At 40.3% G+C, this 25,656-nt stretch overlaps 1 protein-coding gene across 2 annotated transcripts in view; it reads left to right on the forward strand.

The window, feature by feature from the left end:
- The window catches only part of GLDN (gliomedin), a 39,424-nt gene extending 15,197 nt beyond the window's left edge, over positions 1-24,227 (forward strand). Inside the window, exons 1-10 of one of the 2 annotated variants that reach the window (XM_069798260.1) lie at positions 1,353-1,749; positions 6,273-6,324; positions 8,661-8,678; positions 9,841-9,948; positions 12,149-12,295; positions 13,260-13,385; positions 18,481-18,561; positions 18,643-18,768; positions 19,512-19,662; positions 23,013-24,227. In XM_069798260.1, coding sequence (XP_069654361.1) covers positions 1,381-1,749; positions 6,273-6,324; positions 8,661-8,678; positions 9,841-9,948; positions 12,149-12,295; positions 13,260-13,385; positions 18,481-18,561; positions 18,643-18,768; positions 19,512-19,662; positions 23,013-23,469 — 1,635 coding nt within the window. In that variant the 5' untranslated portion in view covers positions 1,353-1,380 and the 3' untranslated portion in view covers positions 23,470-24,227. Of the gene's footprint in view, positions 1-1,352; positions 1,750-6,272; positions 6,325-8,660; positions 8,679-9,840; positions 9,949-12,148; positions 12,296-13,259; positions 13,386-18,480; positions 18,562-18,642; positions 18,769-19,511; positions 19,663-23,012 lie in introns of those variants that run through there. The other variant, XM_069798261.1, reaches the window with a different exon arrangement.
- Positions 24,228-25,656: the final 1,429 nt, after the last annotated feature.

The raw sequence follows: 25,656 nt of genomic DNA on the forward strand, positions 1-25,656 counted from the left end.
ACTAGATACAAGGAAGAGGGTGGTGAAACACTGGAACAACTTGCCCAGAGAGGTGGGAGTTGCCCCATCCTTGGCAACACTCAAGGTCAGGCTGGACACAGTTCTGAGCAACCTGATCTAGTTGAAGATGTGCCTGCCCGTGGCAGGGGCGTTGGACTAGATGGCCTTTAAAGGTCCCTTCCAAGCCAAACCATTCTGTGATTCTATGCTGGTGAGCCTTACCCCTTTGGATGTACGACAATTTTCTTCCGTCTCCTCTGTCATTATGGGAAGAGATGGAATGCTTTTTGTTCCCTCCAATTTCACCCTGCTCTACCTAAACCCATCACGACTGTTTCAGAAGGAAAGAGTCTCCAATGCGATGCCTGAGGACACCAACGCTTTGCAGTTTTTTATTTCGGAGAGATGAGAACTTTGATATGTTGGAGTTGTTTTCCTGTCTTGGCTTCTCTCCTGTGTTTCACTGACCGCAGCAGAACTGTGTGTGTTAAATTCAAATTTGACTTGACCTAATAGTTCACCCTACAGTGCAGTATGGGCTTAGCATGAATTGCAGGTCAATGGCATAGTTAGAATGGAGACAAAATGGTGTACCTGACGAGTTGCAGAGATCTGCAGAGAACTGTCACTTTGCCAAAGTTAGGCTCAAGAACCCTCTCTCGTAGGAAACTTGGCATTCAAAAGCTGTGACTTTCTCGAGGTGGATTCGAAGCAGTAGCAGTGTCAGAAAGCACGACTGCTTTGTCTTCGAAATTAAAATGCCAGCTTTTAACGTCACTTTTCTAAAAAACGTTCTGAGTTTAGTCCCTTTCGTGTTCTTCACGAAGTCCTCATACGCGGTCAAACTCTGCTGTTCTTTACAACGGTGAAATTCCGTGTTTTCTTATCCTCACGATGGATTAACTGGGCTGGCAGGAATAATTTGGGAGAGGTCTCTGCTCGAGCAGCTAAAGGGAGCGGTGAAGGTGTTACTAGCGAACGACACACGATGCCCTCGGACCAGCGGCGCGCTCCTACCAGCTGCAGAACGGCAGCGTGTGGCTCCAGGAGGCATTTCTGCGGCGCGGTGCCACCTACCGCCCGCACCGCGGCTTTGGGGAATGAAGCTCGGGAGAACCTCCATCGCTGCGGGAAGTGGCGTGCAATGCGGGTGGCTCACCACCGCGCCGTGACGGCGGGCAGGGGCAGCCGCGGGCCGTCCCGGCCGTTCCCCTCCGGAGCCGGCGAACGGCGGCTCCGCCGTCCGTCCCGCCCGGGGACGACGTGCCCCCGCCGCGCCCGGCGGGGCCGGGGGCGGTGGCGGGGGGGGGGGGGGGGGTCCGGGGGGCATAAATCCCTCCCCGCCGGCCCCGTCGGCAGCGCAGCAGGCGCCCCGCGGCGATGGAGGCGGCGGGCGGGCGGGCGCTGCCGTGCCTGCTGGCCGCCGTCGGGCTGCTCTCGGCGCTCAGCGCCGCCGGGACCCTCTTCCTGCTGGCGCAGTGGCGGCAGCTGGGCGCGGCGCTGCGGGACCTGGAGGCGGCGCGGCCCGCCGCGGGCGACGGCCCCCTGCGGGACCTGCCGGCCGGCCTCGGCCCCCTGCGGGACCTGCCGGCCGGCCTCGGCCCCCTGCGGGACCACCCGGGCGGCCCCGGCCCCGGGGCCCCCGCGGCCGCCCGCAGCAAGCGCAGCCGGCGCGGGGAGCGCGCCCGCGGACACGTCCGCGCCGAGACGGAGGAGATGCTCATGCTGATGACCTACTCCATGGTGCCGGTAGGGCCGAGGCGCCCGGCCCGGCCCGGCCCGGGGCGGCGGGGGGCGTGGGGGCGGGCGCCCGCCTGCGGCTGCCCTCCGTGGGGCGCTGCCCTCCGTGGGGCGCTGCCCTCCGTGGGGCGCTGCCCTCCGTGGGGCGCTGCCCTCCGTGGGGCGCTGCCCTCCGTGGGGCGCTGCCCGCGACAGGCATAGAAACAGTAGCTGCCCTACTGCCACCTGCATGGGCCGAGGTGGCGGGGTGGATGGGTTGGGATGAAGCGGGTTAGGATGAAACTTTCAAGGCGACAGCGGCGTAGGCGGACGGAGTGAGGTTGGTTGCCGGGAGCGTGGATTGAAGGACACTTCCGAACTGGGGTTGCCGCAAAAAGGCAGCCTTCCGGTTTCCAAGGCTTCAGGTTTTTAAATCCCTGCCCCGCTGCCAGAACCCCGTGTGTGTGTGTGTGGTGTGTGTGTGTTTGATGGTGTTCGGCACCGGACCAACTTTACCGTCCCGTTTCTTTGAAACTGAGGGGGCCCTTTCAGTAAGCGCTAAAGTTCAGCTAGTACTTGACGGGCCAGAAGAGAACCGTGTGTTCTTTCCCTGGCAAAACCACCCAGTGTTCTGCTCTTCGGTGGAAAAGATTATCCTTGCTCGGTAGGAGCTGGGTGGTGTAGTTGGGAACTTATACAGGTCGTATAGTTGAAACATTTTGAGTAGACTGAAAAAGCCGTTAAGTTCCGAGTCAGAAGAAATGCAAGAAAAATATCACTGTTGAGGGAACCTTAGCGGAGATTCTGTCCCAGTAAGGACTGCAGGCCTAGGCCCACCAAAAAGCAGAAAAGGCTAACTCAAGCTCTTACTTATGTAAATAATGTTACTGGTTTAAAAAATTACTTACAGAAAATACCTTTTCTGTAATCTTCTGCTGGCGTTTTTTTAATAAACCATTGCAATGATGATTTTACAGTGATAACATCTCCATTAATATTAGAGCTAACGAGATTGCAGAGCAGAGGTGTTCGTAGCATAGAGTTCTGATTATGCAATTGTTTGGGGGATTAGAAGAAATAATGGTTACTTTTTTTTTTTTTTTAGCTTAGGCCATTTAAGTCCTTATGCTCTGAGTTGAGAATTTGCAGTACAAGACTTCTGTAATTCAAAGGATGTCTTTTTATTGAGAGGCAAAACTGAAAGATACTGGATATTCGGTTCTAGTTTCCAATGCCACTTATCAAAGTAGCAACATTTTTCGCTGGACCCTGTGCATTTTACCAGAGTGTTTAATTTTCTGTAGTCTTAAAATCACATGGTTTTGTACCCAAACTGGTCTTAAAAATAACATGAATAATGCACATTTCAGCTCTTTGGCAATTCAGAAAAAAAAATTAAACATTATTTTAGGTCAAAGTGGAAGGTAAAACATTATTTTTTTGGATTATAATTCTCAAGTTACTATTACTGAACAGGGTTATTTCAAATTCAAAAACTTAAATGACTTTCTAGAAACATATAAAAAAAAATGGAAAAAACCAGTGTGTTTTCTTTCTTTCTTTCTTTTTTTTTTGGATCAGGTAATGTTAAAAAAATTGCTGCCCTAGTGAAGCATTTTTGTGTGCTGTATCTAAGCTTTTCATCAAAACACTTAGTCAAAACATTTTCCTGTTTCTTTTAAGAAATCATCTTTGTGTTTGGCAGCCAAAGCTCATTTTGTTCCATCTGATCTGAATTTCTTCTTTGAGTCTAAGGGATCCACAAATAAAATTATCAGAGAAAAGATTCAGATCCTGATAGGGGTTGAACACTGTTGATGCCATTTGCCGTTAGGAGTTCAGACTTCAATCGTTAATGGCAGTTGGATGTCTAGATGATTTTGATGGTGGCAGTTAAATATGCTACTCCCCTGTCATTGGGTAGCATGTATGGATTAAATGAGTTTTATTGCCCCCTCCGAATAGCACCGAGTGACACAGTGTATATTTTAACAGCATGTGGCAAGACTATTCACTTGTGCAGCTCCTCCATTTACATCACCGCTGTGACTACTGCTGTGGGCGATGTGCTTCATTTAAATGTGTGTATCCCACAGGGAGTCGCTCGGGGCGGTCGTGCCTTTTTGTTCTTACAAGATTTCCATCAAATATTTTTCATTCTGCCTGCTGCTCAGAAGAGTGTGTAACTGTGTGCAGACCCACTTGCTCAAGGGGAAAAAAGTCCTTAGAAAAATTTTCAGGCACCCCCCCCTCCCACTCCTGCATTTTTGTATTTTGTATCTAACTCCCACTAACGTAATATGAAGGCTTGAATACTTCTGTGGCGTGAGACAAAGTTCCTTACAGCTGGTGAGATGATCCCTACTACGCTGGTGGGCCTTAGGATATAAATTCCAGCCTCTGTTGAATGTGGGGCCTGAATGGAGGTTTTGCCCGAGCGGGATCTCTCTTGTAGCGGAGGCACAGATTTCTGCAGATCGGTGCTGCAGGTAGCAATAGCCTACTGCTCTACACAGCTGCTGGGCGAGGGAGATCTGTTGTGGCCACTGTTGAAGAATCTTTGAAATAACTTTAGGCATCAAAAAATTGTATTTTAGCTTTCATAACGTGAGTACGTTTTTGGTTCTGGGCCTTCTGTTTATTTATTTCTGTATTTATAAATATATATATTTATGTTGAAAGAGAATAAAAATAGGAAAATGGCAAATCTGCTGCTGTAGAGAGGCTGATGAGAGGGTAATAGTCTAATAAGTTTGAGAGCAGTAAGTTTGAAAGTGAGATTGAAGACAGTGCAAGAGGTGGTGGCTTATGGATATGTAATTATCTGAGTAGTTGCTTCATAGTTTATGTTGTCTTTTTTTTTTCCCCCCACCTTTTCTTCAGGAGAAAACTAAGCATTTAGCAATTAAATAAGATACTTTTTTCTGTAGCTTTTCTTCATGGCAAAGGTGATGCTGGCTGATTGGATGACTGGTGTACTCATCTTTCATAGTTAAGCTGGAGGTTCTGTTGTAGGCTATTTGCTGTAACGCGCTCACTTCTTGAGTGCCATGTTTTTTAGTTATCACCTGAATTGCACTGATTGGTAAAAATAATAGTGCTGAGATAATTGGAGGGCCCCAAAGCAAGTCGTAATCACTTCAGCAACCTCAACAAAACCATTTAGATTAAAACGCAGTTTGAATTAGCGCGCATGTGGACAACGTGTATTGTACAAATTACAGGGTAGAAACCAAGTGTTTTTGAGGGGTGTGAGGGGAAAGAGAACAAGCAAATTCTGCTATTCAAAACCAATAAGCTCTTCACAGCTAATTCAAATTGAGTCTAAAACTTCTAAATATAAGAGCTGATCCAGTGCAGTCTGGAATCCAGTAAATTCTCAGTATGTATCTGACAGAATTGAAATCCATAGTCAAACATAGTTTGATTTTGCAGCGAAAGAATACTTGCCGTCAAAATAATTGTCCTTTATTTGAGTCTGTTAGATTTGTCACTTGAAGCTAATGATGCATTAATTGTAAAAATAAAGATTGATGACGGCAAATAACCTTGCTGGGATTAAACATCAGTCTGCCTTTCAGATTGACTTGCACTTGTTTTTTCTGTCTTTTGGGACTAGTGCATTCCATTATTTGTAAGTGGAGTAATTGTACAAAGATGAATAAATGTGCAACTCTGGGTGAATAGTTCATAAATTATCATATATTGCACAGCCCTGAAATAACAATCTTATTCTTTTCTAACTATGAACATTAGACTTTCCCATAAAGAGTTGAGGCACTTCAGTGCTCCTGTTCATAATACTCTTACTTCTGCTGGATGTTTTGTGAGTTGCAAAACATTTTAGAGTGTTGACTTTCAGCATGCAGGACATGTAATGTGAATTACATTTTGGCCCAGCCAAAACCCATGTATTTTGCAAAGATGACTTTTTAATTGATAAATTTTAGTCTATTGTAGATTAAAAGCATCTGTATGACTATCTCTTCCAGCTTGGTTTTTATAAAGTCTGTCATTGTTGGGATGAAGTATTTTGAATGGATGAAGGTCCATTCCAAATTTGCAGATCTTGGTCATTCCAAGATAAGAAATCGCTTACCTGGAATATAGGTCATCTTTCTCACTGGATATACTGTGTTGGAAAAGTATCCATGAGTTGATACCAATATAAAATAAAATTGAATGTAATTTTCATTGGCTTATGTTGGCTTTTAATACCTTCCACCAATAGAGTCAATGCATGGACAACCACATGTTTTACAGTAATGTGTGAATTTTAATGCCTAGATGATGTATGGAGTTGTCTGCCCAATATTTCCTTCGTGTTTTCAGTGAGGTTTAAAATGAGGTATATTGAACAGATTTCTATAAGAGAATTGCTGCCTGAAGAGATGGGTAGCGTCACAATGTTAAGGTAGTTCTAAACAGTTTATTCTTACAAGTACAGAGGGGACAGTTGTATCTTTGTTTTTGGAATTCTTTCTGTAGGCAAAGTAAACTAGATACTTTTATGGCATGCATCATTTTCAACTTTGTTTTCTTTGCAATATTAGGTCCGAGTGATGGTGGATTTATGTAACAGCACAAAAGGGATCTGCTTAACAGGTATGTTTATTGCCTTAAGCATTACACCTATGTTATCTTCTGGAATACAGAATTACAATGTTTTCGAAGAACTTGAGGTCAATGACTGCGTCAAAGAACTATGCTATTTACTCTATCAGAATTTACATATCAATTGGGTTATTTATTTTAAAAAAGATAATAGGTGCTACTTTGGGAGTTATCTATACCTCCTTACTATAAATGCTGGAATTTAAGGAGCTCAGTTGACATTACGTGGAGCTGTTTCTTTCCCATGTAATTTTCATAAGCAAATCTCATAGACTTAGTTGAGGTTTAGTCTTGGTATTTCTGTGTATGTCCCCACACTTCAAGGCTGACATGGGGTGAACATATTAGAGTGTAGAAACGGGATTCCATTGTTCAAACTGCTGTGGAGTAGTGGGACTTTGATGAGCGACGCGTTTGCCTCCCCTGCGTTGGACCACGGTAACAGGAGGTTGGGTTTCACGTGTTACCAGTGAGGCGTCTGAATGGCTGATGGCTGGGACAGGAGATGATGTGAGAAGTTTCTATGTGATTTGGTGAAGAGAATGTCAGGTAGCAGCCAATTTAAGGGCTATGGTCCAGCTTTGAAGTCTGTAACAGACTGAGTCTTATTCTTTTTGGAAATGAGAAGATCAGAAATAAGCCACTTTTTATGAGGTTAAGAAGATGCTTCACTTGCTGTCTGGTTTGTGTTTTCAAATGGCTGGAAGGTCCACTTGGCTCAACTGATTTCAACTTAAATGAGAATTACCATAGTACACACAGATGTTAAATGCTACTTCCGAAATTGTAGATCAGTTCTGATTGCAACTGAGGCTGAACAGCAGACAACCTAAAAGTTTGCTTCTTTGGGCTCCAGACTTCTGAATTCATGCTACTTGGTGCCTTCTGCACCTTTTTGCTCTCTTGACACTATTAAATCTTGTCTCCATTACTGGCTTTCTCTGCTATAGGCCTCTGTGACGTTTGCTACTTTTCAAGCACCTTTCCTCTTTATCTTATGCTAATACAAGGATAATCAAGATCCTCAGTTTTTGAGATGAGGATGTAATTGAATGCATTAATGGACATAACATTGTAGGGTGGAAAAAAATGGTCATTTACTGGAAAATTGGCAGAAAGATGTTAACTGATGTTGCTGCCTGTACTGATTAAAAGAGATAATTGCTGTAATGGTATTATAAAATGGTTTTCACTTTCCTCATAGCGCTTTCTAATTAATGCTGAAAATTGTCTTCTTTAGGGAAATCTAGTAATTACTGTTACTTTCTGTTGTAGAGAGTTTTGCTGAAACAAAATGGTACTTTGGCTGGATAAAAATGTTCACAGAACTAATTTGGTTCTTTAATTGCAACTACCACCTTTCTTTGTATTCTCCTAACCTGCTTTTCCCATCTGGTTTTTGTGGTGTGGTCTTTTTTTGGTTTTGGTTTGGTGGGGTTTTTTTCTTTGTTTGTTTTGTTTTTTTGGTTTTTTTTTAATGTGGGGGGGGGATCATGTAAGATAAATCTTGTTCCAGAAACGTTTTCTGGTTTACTCTTGCCTGCTATGCTTTCTTCCCATTAAGGCCCTATACTTGAACTGAGTCAGAGAGAGTGAGACAGATTGTATTGTATTACATGTTGCTGAATAACTGAAGCCAGTCCAATTTCTAATACACCAACCAGGTTCTGTGAGGAGCTTGGTCTGGTCTGGAGAACAATTACATGGGAAAAGCCTGATTGTGATTTAGATGTAGTTAATAGGAATGACGCACCCCTCCCCCTCCTTTTTTTTTCTTTCTATTGAAATAGTCTGAATTGTGAACTGTGATGAAATATCCATAAAACATGGAGAAGTGTAGCATGTATTTTTAATGTGTATTTTCAACAGGATTTTTAATTGTGACATTCATCAGTATTGTAAAGCTATTCTTCTTCTACTATAACAGGATCTTGGAGAACACTTACATAAAGGAAATGTACTGATTGGTAGATGCCTTGCATCCTGGCATTGTAAAGGCACCTAAGCCCCTGACAGTGAGATTACATTGTAGAGGTAGTTGTTTATCAAACCTTTATCATCTGAAATTTGCAAAAAGCAGAACATATGTGTATATCTAATTGCTTTTAAAGATACTCTTTCAGTAAGTCTGAGTTTCTGCTAATGCTCAAATAGTTATAATACAAAGCAGTTAAATCCATAGGTGTTAATTTTGAAATTTGAGGGGTTTTCCTCCCCTTTTACTGTTCTGATTAAATGCTAATCAGTTCAGTTTGGAATTGCTTTTTGATTTCTTGCTGGGTTAAACTCACCGTTTCTTCTTTTTTGTGTTCTTGTTCTTGTTGTAGGACCCCCAGGTCCCCCAGGTAAGATACTTGGACAATTGCAGTAACATTTTTGGGTAGTTGAAACTGTTGCTGGTACAAATTGTTGACATGTAGAAATGTATCTTTTACAGAACAGTCTTCCTTTGCTAATTAGAATGAGGGAGGGCTGAATGACTGCCTGCCTTTATGAGTTTTGTATTTAGGTCAACCCATGCCCTTTCTGAGAGGGGGGTGGGTTTAGACATTATACTTTTCTAGGGGAGGGAATAGAAAAGTTTCACATTTGCTAAAACATATTTGATCAAAACCAGATAGAACTGAGTGTTTAAGTAGCATTCAGCTGAAGAGATGAGTGTGTGTGTGTATATATATACACACACATCCCCCAAGTAAGCTGATGTTATAATTTAACACTAAAACCATCTCTTTAAAAAAATGTTGGTTACTAATTCCACCCTCCCACCTCCCCCATAACTTTTCTTCCTTTCTTATTTAACTCTCTCACTCTGTTCTCACTCCTGTGGTTGCTAGGCTATGTGAATGGTTACTTGCTTTTTTTCTGTGCTTCTTTAGCTGTGGGTCTGCTTAGAATAATTCTCTGTATCAGAAAACTATCAGGTGCTTTTTGTTTCTGGGGGTTCAAATAGCGACGAAGAGGGAGTGATGTCTATCAACCAGTCATGGTTTGGCACTACAGTATTCTGGACAAGTAGGTAAATGCTTTTCTTGTGTTAGATTAGCCTGGCCAATATCATAAGCAACACTGAAGCTGATGTGGCTTGTGGAAGATGTTATAGTCACTACCAAATTCAGAAACAGGATGGGTTCCACTGTGTTTGTCCTTGAGGTGGAATCCAAAAGGCTGCTGTGTGTTGGCCTTAATGCAAAATGTGTGCAGTATTCATTTCAGTCAGTTTTCTTATGCTAAGGCCAGGGCAAACAAGCTTGGTTTCACAGTTTTTGTTTGTTGTGGGTGGGTGTTTTTTGTTTGTATTGTTTGGTTTCGTTTGGCGGTGGGTTTTTTGTTGGTGTGTTTTAGGAGGGTACTCTGTTGGCATGGAGAACGTAATGGCCAAGTAGAGGAATTTGTATGTCTAAGAAAAAAACCCCCACAAACACACTATATGTAAATAGAGTAGATTTAAGTATAAACTGCATTTAACAGTGAAAATTCAGTTATGCTGAATTTTGGTTTGTTCAGGACCTCCTGGACTTGATGGACTGCCTGGCTACAATGGATCAGATGGAGTCCCAGGTATACCAGGACAAAAGGGAGAACCAGGAATAAATGGAAAAAGAGGAAAAATAGGTATTTTTTTTTTTTTAGTGGTTGTTTAAAAAAGAAATCCTTTCTTACTGTTACATTCAGATGTAGTTACTTTCAGACTTTTGTACAGGGAGAAGGGTTTCAGTGTTTACAAAGAAGTTGCACGTTACAGAATTCTGTAGCATTCGTTGTCTTATACTAAGCTTTGGTAGATTACTTCAGACTTACTCCACAGCGAGGAAGATGGTATACGTACACTACAGAATATTGCAAATTAAAGCTAGTGAATGCACTTAACTGAATCTTAGTATTCTGAACTTGCTAGCAAATACTGTTATTGTAAGAATATTTCCATTCCCTCAACCTGCCAACATAATGGCTCCTTGACTTCAGATGTGTTAAAAAAAGAAAGCCAGAGTTTGGGGGTGGAAGTTGTTACCGCAGTTTTGGTTCCAGATTCATAATAACTATGGCAGGAGCAGTATATGCCCGTATTTTTCTTCTTTTCTGTATTGTCCATTTAGGCTGGAAACTCTTGGTGCAGGAAACTTTTTTTTAGTCTCCGATAAACTTTGTTTCTAGGTCTCCAGGTACTAGTTTGATGTAGCTGGCACAGATAGAGCAGCTCTGCTAAATAGTCCATAGGCTGTGTGTAGCTCACAAGCAATTTTCCGTGCTGGTCGAGGAAACTATTTGGCCTAACTTGCTGATGTCACCGTGACACGTTTCTGCTAAGAACAGAGAGAACCAGCAGCAGAAGTGCTGTCGTCTCTTAGCTGTCCAGCTCATCAGCACGTGAGGAAATGGGTCAGGGCAAAGGCCGACTATAGAGAACAGTAGTAGACCTGGCACGCTAGATTCAACAGATCGCTGCGCGGTAGCTGAAGTGGCAGGGAGGCCGTTCCTGCGCTCAGAGCCTGTAAACTACCGTGAAGTTGTGAAGCAGTAATTGGTTTATCCCCTGACTTATCTGACACACAATAGCTATGTGCCAGCACCGATGGATAATTGGTGCCTTCAAGGCAGAGTGAGAAAGCAGCGTGTTGTGTGTGGTAGGAGGGTAAGGAGAGAAAAGGGCATCAGAGTGGTAGACCTGAGAGGGGGTAGAGAAGAGGAAGGGTATGTTGATGAGTAGGCAGGCTGATGTTAGCCGGCTGGTGTTTATAGGGGCCCATTTATTATCCTGGCTTTTGCACCTAGCCGTGCGGGCTTGCTGGCAGGTACAAGTGGAACAATTGTCTACTATGTCTTGAGACACGACATGGTCTGTCGCTTCAGTATCCTCAACGGATTTTTAAAAATGGAAATGAAAGTGAGAACCAGTCTTCAGAGAGTCAGGTGGCAACTCTGCCAAAGACACATTTCAGATTTCACCCCAAAACTGTAATTCTGTTTCTGATTTCACAAAATCTATTTAAATAGAAGAAGCATAAGTAGAAAACCAAGCATTTTCTTCTCAAGTATTAACAAATGTCATTTATTTGAAACCTGTGCCTGCAAGAACACTGACATTTTTATTTGTACAACTGTTACGTTTCTCTCTCCTAAAGCAAGAAAATACTAACTGCCACAAAAGTAGAGCGTGCAAGGATTTGGTGTGTCAGTTGTACAAACATGCCGTTGTTTTCCTTATTGCACAACTAAATCACACAGGACAAAGGAATACCTTCTTAGATATGTTACTTTACTAAATGATGAAGTGCAAAAAGTATGCGGACTGATCGTGCTTCTAACAAGTGTAGAGGGAGGGTTATAGTAGCCATGTGAATATGTTACTAGGTAGCTCTATGCTCCGTTGGGACAGTGGAAAATGTTAGAAGTGCAACGTGTGTTGTAACGTTAGTGCCTAATTAAGAAAAATTCTAGAGGAACCATGAAAATGTCCTTTAATGCCTTACAAATGTGAAATAAATATTTTGCTTCACATCTTCCCTTAGTATTCCTACTTAACCAGAAACTCTCCAGCCAGTGTTAACGAGGCCCAGGTCTATATATTTCATGTTCAAAACTCAGAGATCGCTAGGTAAAGAATGTATTATTTGTGCCACATGGATTGTACACAGTTTCCCTTCATCGTATTAGGTTACAAGGTTGTTTTGAAATCAGAACAAATTACAGCTACCTAGTTAAATACAGGTGAAAAAACCAACTAGATTGAATATGTTTTCTACTAAAAAAATGTACTGATCGATGCTTAATACTGGAGCAGCGTTCTTGGTACTGAAATGCTTTTTATTTCTAGGTGTGCCAGGACCAAAAGGTGACCAAGGACAGAAAGGAGAACCTGGAGAAATGGGTTTACCTGGCAAGGATGGTATGCCAGGAGGAAAAGGTGCAAGAGGAGCCAAGGGTGAAAAGGGGGATGCAAACAATGATATAATACTAGAAGGTAGGAAGAAGTGCTCTTAGGAGCTCTCTTGCAAGTGTACTTGACAGAAAAAGGTATACTCTGCTTCTGAAGCATGAATGTGATCTGCAGGAGTAGGACCAACCAGCATAACCATCTTATCCACAGTGAAGTCTGAGTATCGCTCTGTCCAGGAGATTATGTTCTCTTTTTAATGCAAGTCTTCACAAAAACTTTTCTGCTTGGGCTTTGGGTTGAGGCGTGCATGAATTCCACCCTTTCCAGTACACTTCCAGACAGTTGACCTCCTCCTGCTCGCTCTTGCAGTGTAGTTTTATTTTTCTATTAGAAAATGAGGGGCAGGTTTCCACTCGGGAATACATGAAGCAGCCACAAATATAAGCTGTATAAAATTGTCGTACTGTAGCATCTGAAGTTGAGGTCTCTCATGGTTTAACCCCAGCCAGCAATTAAGCACCATGCAGCTGCTCGCTCACTTCCCCCCACCCAGTGTGGGGAAACACACCCAGCCTTCTCGCTGGCTGGGCATGAGAAGCTGAAAAATCCTTGCCTTAGTCTAAACACTACTTAGCAACAACTGAAAACATCAGTGTGTTATCAACATTCTTCTCATACTAAATCCAAAACGTAACACCGTGCCAGCTACTAGAAGGAAAATTAACTCTATCCCAGCTGAAACCAGGACAAGGTCTTAGGATACAGTAAGTAAAAGGTAACGGTGCTTTATAGCTCTCTAATATGCCTGTAATCCAGACAGATAAATTCCATTGATGTCCTACAACTTCTGAAGTTCTGTATGGTTCATCTTCTACCAAACAGTATCCCAATGAGTTTATTGCACCATATTTCTGTATGCAGAAACCTCTTAAGACGAGAGAGGCTGTTTTTGAGATCTCTCAAAGTCCATCATGTGGACACGTACAGTTCTCTGCAGGTTGCCTGTTGCCTACGGGGCCTGTGACATTGTACTCTGTTTTGTACACAGGTTCAAAAGGGGAACCTGGACCCCCAGGGCCCCCTGGACCACCTGGACCCCCGGGGCCTCCAGGAAAACGTAAAGGTAAAGGCAAAGCACAGCTTCAGGAGAACATATACAGCAGCAAATGCACAGGTTAGTTCCTTCTAGTGCTCCTTTTAGTATTAGAAACAGGTTCAAGATTAAACCCATTACTCTAAGTCTCACAAAAACAGTAAGCATGTGTTTAATTTTGCTGGCATCAGTAAAACTGCACAAACTTCAAGCTGAGCATGTGCTTAGATGTTTTGCTGAAATATAATTTGGATAAGGCAGCAAGCGATCTCCAGTATCATATTAGTCTTTTAATCTAATGCTCAGGCAAAGCATTTACACATGGTGTTTTCTGGTAGGTGGGGTATATTTGGAAAGTAAGAGAAATGCACTTGAAATTTTTAGCTTTTAAATACCGAACTTTAATTTTACATGTAACTATAACACCTCTTAACCAGGCTACATTTCTGTGTATTCTACAAAATGAAATTGCCTGGTCATTGGCAGAACTGAAGCAAGCTTGAACTAGCTAAGACTTTTAAAAGCTGGAGGAATACAAAAGGATTCTCTGAGGCTTTGTGTCTATTTGAATATGTAAGTTTTGGAGCAGGGTCATCTTGAGTTCTTTTCCGTTGTTGGTATTTATCGTTATTGTATCCCAAATGACAGGTGGATCGTAAGTCTTGTTTGTTTCCTTTACTGTAGCTGTGTTGGTGAGATATATGGCTAATTCTAATACTCAGGAAAAATTAAAGACATAGTAGATTCCCTTCAAACTATGGCTGCAAATTGCACAGCAGATACTGTTAGAACCAAAATATCGGTATCCAGACTGCCAGGTCATAGACTGTATGCTGAAGTGTAGCAGCTGCTACGCTTTTTTTTTTTAGTCACCGATTAGAGTGCTGACATAATTAAGAGTTTGCTATGAGATATCTCTGGCATGATTTTCAGGTGTGCTGGATACTAGTAAATCCTCTTGATTTTAACTTGATATTGTGGGTTGTTGAAAAATCATGTCAGTGTTTCATGTCACAACTTCTATCCATGTTTTCGAAGATCTTTTTCTCAAATAGATTAAAATTGTGCCTCAGATGCAATCCATGTGTGTCTGTGCATGTGCCCACGTGCATTTTTTAATGAGTAAAGCACTGCCTCTGCTGCGTGGAGCACATATAGAGCAAGTTAGTTGGCAGGTATCTCCTCCAGCAGGTAACTGGTTGGAAATACTCGGCTGTCTTGAACAATGTATTTTGTAAATATATTGACAGATACAGTGTACTGATCATATTTTTCCATGCCTGAAGTTTATATGAATTTAAATATATTAATAATAGGTAAATACTTTGTGGAAGAAAGCATTGGTGTCAATGTGGTACCAAAGACTATATTAATATTCTAAACCCCTTCTATAGTAAATACATTTCTTACTGTATTTTTACAGATATATATATTTATCATAGAAACATTTAATTTTAAACTGGGTTTTTCAGATAGGCTTGTATTTCTTTTTGCATGTTTGAGTGGGAATAGCTTCTAAGAGGTTTACAGGGACATTGAGACTCTTTGAAAGTATTCGCAAGTTTTGTAATCAGCTTTATTTTCAACAACATTGAAAAGAAAATGTAATCTCTGTTGTCTTTGATCTCTCTAATGCTCTAAACAATTCTGTTTGGAATTAGAACTATTAAATGAGAGTTTGATTTTTCTAATGCTTTTCAGTGGCAGTTCAGGCACATGGGGTGGGGGGAGTGGGTGTGGCTGGGAAGGCTGGTGCTTGGAAATGAAGGATGTTCTTAATTGTTTTGTTGTGAAAATCAACAGCTATGTGTTAAAAGTATTTCAGGATGGATGTATGAAGTTGCTGGACTTCTGAAAATTTTGGCCAAAAATGTTATCATCCATTCCTGAAAACTCTCAAAAAAAAAAGTGGTTTTGAGACTTGCATTTCAAATCATTTCTACACATACTGGAAGAGGAGAGCCTTTTTATTTTTGGCCAGTGCAGAATTAGCAGTAGAAGATGAGAGGAGCTGGTGATTTGGATGCTCAGGAACATGGGTTCCACAAACACTGTGGTATTGTGGTAACTGGAAAATTGTGGTTCAAGGTATTAGCAGATTATGGAAAGCAAAGAGAAGCTGGTGCAAGAACAGCATTGTATTACTAGCTTACTCCAGCTTGAGAATGGAAGCGAACTTTTGGTTTTGGATCTACATACTGGATCTGGCTGCCCTTCTCCTTTACCCCTGGATGGTATTGCATTCAAGATGGTTGTGGCTTTCAGTGACTGTTGCTATCCTTACAGTTCTGGGATAAATTTTCCTCCCAGCTGAGATGCCTGTCTTCAGGGAGGTCAGAGTAATCCTATAAAAAATATAGGAAAGCATGTCTCAGTTACCAATCTTTCACATTTCTAGAGAAAAGGAGAGTTATCTGTGAAAGTGTTTGGTAAAGTGGGGTTTCTTCTGTAACTGGGAATGTGGTTTCTTGATAGGCATACCGAAAGAGAATAGCACAAGAACTCATGCAGTTATTATCTGTGAAACAAGCAGAGCAGTTTGTATGTCTCACCATTAATAGGGTGATATGTTTTTTTTGTCACCATCATTCTGCATAGTTTGCTTAGATGAGAAATCTTTTTTTAATTATTATTATAAATGCTATTAACCAGTGAATATTTAATACTGGGTGGAACACATATCAATTTTTTCCACCTCTTATTTTTAATATAGCATGTCATTGTAATGGTAGTAGCATGTAAAAATCTAAATCAGGTGATTCTGGGTATTGAAGTATCAGAACAGAGCCCAAAGAGCCTCCTTACAATGGAAAGTAGATAGCTGAGACAGAAATCTCATCCTATTTGAAATTCAGAAATGCATGAACTATTGTACAGGATATAATTGGACCATTTACTCAGGTAGCCTCTTCTCAAGTGTTGAAACGGACTGAAGTACTTTGGAGGATAAGCTATCTGATGGGTTTCTGGTGGATTTGAAATCCCAGTGTGCAAATGGGAGTTATACTCAGATAACTCTGCAAAGATGAAATCTTCCTCAGTGAGCATTTACGTTTTGTGAGTCAGTAGGCTGTGAGGTCTTATTACCAAAATTCAAAGAATGAGACAGCTTTTGTAATTAAATATGCACATCCCTTTGAAGAAAAGAGAATACTCATGCTGATTTATAACTGTAATTAACTTATTACATAAGAATACAGGAATGGTTTCTTTAAATTAAATTTTGAATCAGGTAAAACTTTATTTCTTTAAGAGAAGAGAATCATTAGTTGGAAGCTCAGGTGTATTTGTTCTCAGTGGTACTGTTAGCTAATTCGAAAAGAAACAAAACATCCCTGCTCCACACTCCCTCACTCCATCCTTCCCATCCTCCCCAGACAGACCAAATCAATAGTTTTAATGTCTTGTAAACTCCATTAACTCTCAGCCAGAATATTTTATGATAGGAATCAGTAAGATATTTGTGGTTTTTTTAATGGAAAGAAAGCAGTGAAAATTTCATGAGTCTCTCATTGAAAACTGTCTTTTTAATCTTATTTGCTTTCTGTTTCATGCTGCTGGAAGTCCTCAGAGAGAACTGCAGATATTCTCAAATGCAAATAGTGCACTCAGCTTCACTACAAACACTGACCTGGTCCTTGTCTATTCTATAGTCTTAGATAAACTCCTGTATAGGGAACTGCTCATTCAGTTAACTGTATCAGACTCAGTCCAAGGAAATTAACTTGCGCACTGCAACTTATAATTTCGCTGAGTGGGTTCCTCTTTTTGAGATATTTTGACAATATTTTGAGACCAGAAGCTGGAAAGGGATCTCGAGGGATTGCTCAATTCTAGCCGTAGGCATTCATCGTCCTGTGGTTGGATTGACTGTTTGTGCCTTGTTTTGGAGATACACTGTGATCGCTTACAAACTTTTAATGTCATATCACCAAATGTCCTAGATAAATGGGTGGGAGAAATACATGTTGTTCGTGGTCTGTCTTGGAGTATTTGTCTTCTGCGTGAACAAAGAGAGGATATAACCTAAAGGAGAAAACAACAATGCAGTATAATCTGTCCTTTCTTTCCTGAATGTCACAGTACCTTTTCAGCATTACTTTATAGTTATTTCATATTTTTACTGTCTTTCTCATTTAAACTTCATCACAGCCCTATAAATCCCAGAAATATATTGGAAGGCAACAACGAAAATGTACATCCAAAAGAATTTGCATGTCAAGCAGTGTGAAACATGTAAGGAGATGAAAGTTAAGAATGGAACTAGAAGACAAGGCAACAATGAAATTAGGGTATCTTCAGCAAAGAGCTGAGAACTGTTCTCTGTGGTTATTCACTCTAAGCAAACTGAAATGTGTTGCATTGTTTTAAAGGCAGAAGAGGGATCTGGCTTTATAGAAAGAAGTCCATAAATAATTTCATTCAAGCATTGTTTTAACAGTAAATGCTAAGAGAAAAACCAACTGGTTACTCTTTACATTGTTGAGGGATGGGGAAAAATGTTTCCAGGTGTTTGTTTCTAATGTGAACCATTTCTATGTGGGCAAGGAATATAGTGTATAATTTCCCTTAGTCTTTCATATTGTTTCTTTAATGGCATGGATGACTGACCTGCATTCTTACGCATTATGTGCTCAGTGTATGTGTTAGTACTTTATGACTGTCTCGGGCATTAACAGCACAAGCAAAACTCCCAGTGTTGCTTACAGAATACACCCCCTCTGCAGGTGTATGTAGATATGGGCATGAAGCTTTTGAATTTAGCCATCACTCATTTCCAAGAAAGCATTTTTGGTATTACTGCTAAACCAGCCAGCTGCCAGCTATCTCAGTTGTCTGAAGTTACCTAAGGAGAGGGGCAACTCTGTCTTTCTAAGCAGCTACTCAGAAACTCACAGCTAAGGAATTAAATCTGTTGAGCAAAATCGGTTACTCTTCAAAGTTGACTGTCAGCGTGACAACATTAAGGAAACAAACCAGCCGGAACACTTCATTTCCTTGGTGGAAGTGAAAGCAAGTCTTTTTTTAATCTCATTTTTTGACCAGACCAACCTAAGCCTTTTTTTCCCAGATGAAACAAAATCCCAGTTGTCATTCCTTTATTTTAATGCAGTCACTGATGTGCATATCTGTCATATCAAAATGACATGTTTTACCCTTTCTCTCTCAACTCTAGGTGAGACGTGTGCTGTACCGAATGATGATACCCTGGCTGGAAAAGCTGAAGACAGAACCCCTGGTCCTTCAAAAAAAGCTGGTAACCTCCCACAGAGCGTGACTAACTGCAACTTACTGTTTTAATGTCACAGATAATGGACATGTGCTTTTTCTCTACTAGAATGTGTCATAACATCTGTAGGAAGTCCTGTTCACTTTGTTAGTGTACAGCAAACATTTGGAACCTGGATGCGGGAACCTGCAAATATAAGCGATGAAAGGATTTGGCTTACCATGCATTTTTCAGGTACACTAGTAGTAGTCACTGATCAAAAATCAGTTATTATATTAACATTGGTTTCTTAATTCCTCCAACTTAAACTAATATTTCTAATCAAGTATGATGGATTTTTTACCCACATCTTTTTCAGAATATTCTCCATATTACCTGTATAGTACTTGACTATACATATGGTTGTAGACATTTGTGGTATTTTTAGACATTTTCAGAGTCAACATCAGATTTTGAAAATAGTTTGAGGATTTTAGAGGTTTTTTTTACCAATCCAAGTTTAAATACCTGTTGTTTCATGTCTTTCTATTCTTTTCTTTCAACAGTTTCCTATGGCTTTACTTGCCTAAATTGTAGCTAGGAGTTTTGCCTTTTCATTTGGCTAGGCATGAAAATGAATCAGATGCTGCATAAGCTACATTTTGTGCAGGAAAATTTCCAGGACCTAAGTGGAAAAAGGAAATATTTTCTGTATATTTACCAACTGTGTTCAGAATTAGGGCCCATCAGGTCTGTGGGAAGCAGGCCCTTGAACACCAATTCTACAGATTTTTTTGTTGTTTGTCTCTGGATTATTTTATTTTTATTTTTCCAGCAAGTTGAATCACTATTGAAAACACAAATACAATTGTCTGTCAGATACTTGATTGAGATTGACTTTCAGTAGAGATTGAATTTTAGGATAGAGATTTCAAAATCAGATGAACCAAATGATAGTCCTTTTTTTTTTTTTCTTTCATGTTTTCCCCTACGTTTAGGAAACTCTGTAAAAGAATATGAGAATTCCAATGCCTTGCTGAACGACAGTTACAGGATCATTAACATCACAGGATTCTTTTATGGATGTGGTCATGCAGTACAAAACAATCATCTGTACTATCAAAAGGGAGGAACCAATGTCATTCTGAAGTAAGTCAAACATAGTTGGCTTAAGGCAGGTGATCTTGTGGAAGGAGAAACAATGGGTTGGAATGACAGAGGTGAACCTCAGAAAAGCAGACCACTTTCTTTCTACTCTTCTATGTTTCTTTTGAAAGAATGGATGAATGGTTCAGAATTCTTTCCAGAACAGAACTACTAATTCTTTCCAATTTGTAACTAGAATGTGGGCCACTGGCCTTCCATCTGTCTGTGCAGATGCTGTGGGAGGAGAGGAACTGGGAAAGGTAGTCCAGGTCCATTACTCTGCTGTGACAGTCAGTTCTTTAAGCATAGTTCAGCGCTGTGTCTAAGTGGTTAACCTGAGTAGTTGCTACGTGATAGGACAACTGGGCCTCCAGATTAACAAGATGCCATGTGCAGCGGTGACAACAGATTTTTCTTTTGGCTATCCTGGGGTCCAATGGGTTTCTATTATACATTACATTGCTGTGGGTGTTCTTGCACTTGGATTCTTTGCTGTGTTCATAATTGCAGGAAAGAAAGGGGAACTGATTAAGGAATTTGGGGGTCAGAAAAAAGTATTTGATTTAAATAAGCTATGCATCTACCTGCATCAGAGTTAAGAATTTGTTCAGCTGCAGTTTGGGGGATGCAGATGAGCAGTTATGTGATTGTAGCCCACTTGTGGAACTTGGCTTTCCAGCACTTCTTGCTGGGTTGATGCACATGCTTTGCTCTCAGATAGCACTGTTCTTAGCTGGTAGGGCTTGAGTTAATGGTGCTAGTGCAGAGGAATGCACTAAGGCACCAGCTGAGGACATGGCGACCTGGTGAATTGCACGTTCCATTGTGGAGGAGTGGCTCCGCTGTTTGATTTCCTCATAATAAGAAGTTCTTACAACTCTCCCAATGTATCTCCCTGAATTGGAACTGGGAATTAATCTCTGTTTCTTCAGTTTCTACTGAGGACAGAGACAGACAATACAAATCAAAACCAAAATCTCGTCTTGTGGGGAGAGCCAAAGAGACAGTCCAAGGGCAAGTGAAAGATTGCATCTGCTTTCAAGTTCTCTTACATGACTCTGATGTTTGAGCCAAGAACATCACTATACTTTGATGTCTATTCCCAAGCAGGTGTGAGTGCTGCCTTCCCATATTCATTTGGATGCCAAGGAATGTGAGCAAGCTGCTTGGATTCTATAATATTTATTCTGCCAAAGACAAGCCCACTTTTTGGCAACCTCCTTTAAATATCTTCAGGGCTTTTTGTTTATACATCTGTAGAAGACCATCTCTGTCCAAGCGATACATAATGGTAGGAGAGAGGTTCCTCACCTTTGCTTGGGTACTGTTAATTGGGAAATGCCTTGACATACAGATGAACGCAAGCTATTTGTGGAATTTTCAAAACCTCTCTGAAGTTGCTGAGAGATGGCCTTCCTGTTCAGTTATTCACTCTAAGATTATTTACCTTCAGCACAGATAGAATGAGGTACTATCAATTCTGTGACAGTGAAGTCCTTGATTTTGGGCTGCATAAAAGCTTCTGGGAGTTTTTGTATTGATTTAATGGAAAGAACAGGTGAGGACCTTGTTGGTTCAGTTTGCAGATGTTGAAAAAAATATTTAAAAGGAGTTTCCTGTTGTATTTGAAAGCTGGTAAGACTATGTCTGACCTTTGGCAGGTTTTCTCATGACGGTCAGATCCCTGACATTGATTGCTTTGTCCTTTCTTCCTTTGTTTCATAACATGCTTTCCTACCTCTGTTGTTTTTGGTTGACTTTATTCATCTTAGCAATCAGAGAAGTGTTTGTAGCCTGAGTTCCCTGTGGTTGATGAAAATATTACACTATCTCTTGTCATTTACCCCAAGGTGCCAGAAGATTAAGGGATTTCTGAAGCATTTGGAGTTCTAGGCTAGACTGTCCTTGACTGGGGGAGCAGAAGAGAATCTCACGTTTCTGCTCCCTTCAGGATTTTCACATAAAAGGGGAAAAGACAGGGTGTTCTGTGTTGCAGGTCTTGCACGTTCCTAATGAATCTTGAGATGCTTTTTATCTTGTTGGCTCTTTGTAGAAATTTAATCTGCATTTCTATGTGACTATTCCTGCTAAGGGCTGTCCTTCTAGCCCTTGTCCTTGCAGGATGTTATTTACAAATGTGAAGCAACTAACAAGATTAACTGGGTTGACACACATATTTCTCAGAAATCTTCTCCAGCCTTGAAGCCTTTTTTATTGCACATACATGCCACTGGAACATGGAGTTGCTGCAGACAATGAGTTTTACAAAAGCTGAGGGGAATCATCTAGTTAGTCATTCTTGACTTAGGATGATTTTTCCAGTACATCTCTTCCACAGAAAAATTATCCTTCTAGTATTTTTCCTTCTATTGTAAGTTCCCTGATCTGAAATATTCCTGTCATTAAGCCTGTCTTTTAAGAAAATTTTTGTAACTGTAGGAGATTCCTGTATTGAGTAATGTTTTTCATCCATTTGAGGAATGGAGCTATACAGTTAGACAGAAGTCAGGCAATGAAAAGTGTTTCGTTACAGAAGGCATTACTTAAAAGGATAAAGCATACTCTCTTTGCCTTTTCTGCTAAAGCACTGAATTATTCAGTGATTAAATGCTAACTGCAAATGTGTCTTGATAGCAGCTGATTACCCTCTTAAACTAGTAGAGGAACTCAATTTAGCCGCTCAATGCTGCTGTCCTCAGGTTATCATCCTAATAAGGAATTTCAAGGAATAAAAACAATTTTATGCATCAGAGATGAGACATTCAGGCTGTCCTGTTGGAGGCTAGCATGAGGTCAGAATTTTGGCTCTGCAAAAGTAGATTTTTTTATTCCTTTGATGTTCACTTGAGCAAATCACTGCATTATCTGAACTGTTTTCAAAAGAGGAATTCTAAGACTAGGTGAACCTGCCCAGTATTCATGCTGGTTTGGTCAATCACATTTTCTCCCTTTAGTTTCCACTTAGAAAGCAAACTTCTGTACAGATTCCATTTCACAAGTCTGGGCCTTCACCTGGTATCTAATCCTTTTTCATACCCATTCCTTTTAGTTTCTTCTTTCATCCTAGTGATAATAAAGCTCATACGCTAAATAAAGTGAAACTTACCATAGCGAGTTCATGCTCTTGTGCACCTTTTAGAGTGGCTATTACTTTGGAATTTTCTCATAGTGTTTTGGAAGGTGCTTTGAGTGGAGTACTTAATCTTAAAAGACATCAGAATGGTCCTTGAACTCATGTATTTTCAGCAATGCTTCTATCAGTAATAATGCACTCTGAATTGATTCAACCAACAGTGTGTATAAAAATCAATTTTTAACATAACATACCAAATACTTACTTTATCTCATTTCAGACTTGGGCTTGATAAAGCATCGCTGGGGACACTGCTAATTGAAAATGCCTTATATCATGGTCGTAACTACCTCTTTTCTAACTCGAAGACTTATTTCAACGTAGCAGTGGATGAGAAGGGTCTTTGGATTATATATGCCTCAAGCACTGACGAAAATATAATAGTAGCACATGTTGATGAAGAAACATTTTCAGTCATTCGGCATATCAATACTACATATCCTAAATCTAAGGCTGGTAACGCATTCATAGCATGTGGGATTATGTATGTGACTGATACTAAGGATATGACAGTAAGTTTTGCTTTTGATTTATTGAAAGAGAAGCAGATTGATGCAAGGTTTGAGTTACGGTCTTCACAGTCTGTTCTTGCTATGCTTTCATACAGTCTAAGAGATAAGAATTTGTATACCTGGGAGAATGGGAGCTTAATGGTATACCCTGTACATTTTGGCTGATGAATATATTTTAAAATATGTCATGTATGGGAGCCATGTTTGACTAAACAGATTATTTAAAGCTATATGATATACACATGGAGGTCTCTTGGTATAATTTTCTGTTCGCTGATGGTGGTTTGTGAGTGTGCATAAAAGGGAGATTAGGCGTCTTTGTATAAACACACTTCAATTATATAGGCCATTCTCATCTTTTTAAAAGAATAGCTGTTCAATGTTGCAGCTGGCACACAGCACAGACTTGCTTTTGTTTTTCCCCTGTTATTCAGCTGATAATTATATCTAATGTACATTGATTATTCTGTGGTCATGTGCTCAGTAGAGACTATTTATAACTTTCAGTTGCAATCATCTTATCTGCAATCATTTTCTAGTCAGTGATTATGGTCTAGTATAAATGTCTAAATAATGAACTTTTGTGTACAAATACTTCTGTCACTTTCACTTAATACTTTTCACTGATTCTCTGTGAACTTTTTTTTGGACAAAGATATACAGCTGTTAAAATTAATGGGGATGGAAATAGTTGTTTAAATAGGAAAAAAGCAGAAAGCTTCAAATTTGACAAGTCCAGTGAACTGTTACATAATCAAAAGCAAAATCCAGCCCAAGTACAAGGAAAATGGGAATAATGGCATTATTAAATATTGAATATACATTAAATTGTGTTTAGTAAATGGAGTGTGGGAAGAAAAGTAATGAGGTATTAAAATTGAAGAGATGTAAAATTTATGATTAAAATTCCCTTTTTAACAGTGTTTGAGTTGCTTGTATTGCTGCAGACTCTTCTTTGCCCCTCACTGCCATGTAAACTATACCACTATAACTTGCTTATAACTATACTTAATTATAGTAAGGTATATTTCTAAAAAAATTTTTCCCTACATCCATCCCTACAAATGAAATCATAAAATGAAGGGTATACTTTATTTTTGAAGAATAGCAGCAAAAACGTATCTATCTGGAGCAGGAATGCATGTATTCATCACAGTGCATAGTGACTTAATGTGTTGTTAATCTTAATTCAGAGATTGCCCATTCACATTCAAATTTTTGAGAGCTGGAGGTAAGAAATAATAGGAACTTTTTGATTTTTTAATTTTGTTCTGGTATTTCAGATTTCTAAATTTAACATTGAAACACAAATCCCTACTGTTGCTTCCTGTATCTACATTCAGAATCATGCTCTCAGAAAACCCCTGTCTGAATTTCTAAGCTGCCTGTGTATATTGGTAAAGTTCATGGAGCTCATCCAAATACTTAGAAGCAAAGTATCACTTAAACCCTGAACTGCACTGAGCTGTTTAATACCTATGTGACATCCAGGCACTATCAAAGGGATTAATGAATTTGGGAACGTCTATGCCAGCAGAACCTTGTCTAGCAAATGTGCTGGAAAAATACCTCTGTGGCAGCTAAGCTTCAGTGTGTGATACAGTGATGGTTGGGCCTGGGCTGCATCCTCTCTTCTCAGCATACTGGCTCGTTGCACTAAGGCCAGGATTCAGGCCTTGCATGCTAAGGGGAGAGATGCAGAGGGAAACAAAAAAGCATAATTAATACTTTGAACTAGTATATACATCAAAACTCATTACCAAGAATTCTATCTATATCTATAAAGAGTGCAAAACTTCATTGTCCAGAGCTACGGTTTTGTGTACGTGGGCTTCTTTTGACTTTTGTGGCTTTCTTTTTTTTTGTTGGTAAGTTTTTTTCATGGTGTGTTTGTGTGGTGTTTTTTCAAAAATTGAATTATGGTACTAACAAAGTAGACTTTTTGGCTAAAAAAAAAAAAGGTCAGCAATATACTTGGGCAAATACAGTTCAAGCTAGATGTGACAGTTTTTAGATAATGTGCCTACCTTAAATGATGTTAAATTTCTGAATGTCATTGTTGAAACACTCAGATCAACCTCTTGGAAGATGAGGGCCAGCAAATTCTGCCTCTTTTCTCAGTGACAGAACCAGGCTCTGTTTCTTGCAGCTGCCTTTGTTGGAAATGAAGAACTAAATTCTGTTAGCCTTATGCTTTTCTAGGACAGCTGAAAATAAAATGCAAACAGCTAATCCTTTTTATCTCAGTATAGTGTGAGGTCAAGTTAAAGCTAGCTCAGGCAGTATCCAGTTAGTCTGCTGGAGGTTTAGTTAAATCTATTTAAATAAAAGGAGGAGTTCTGGAATGGACTG

Source organism: Haliaeetus albicilla, chromosome 12, assembly GCF_947461875.1.
Source record: "Haliaeetus albicilla chromosome 12, bHalAlb1.1, whole genome shotgun sequence".
In the NCBI taxonomy this organism is placed as follows: domain Eukaryota; kingdom Metazoa; phylum Chordata; class Aves; order Accipitriformes; family Accipitridae; genus Haliaeetus; species Haliaeetus albicilla.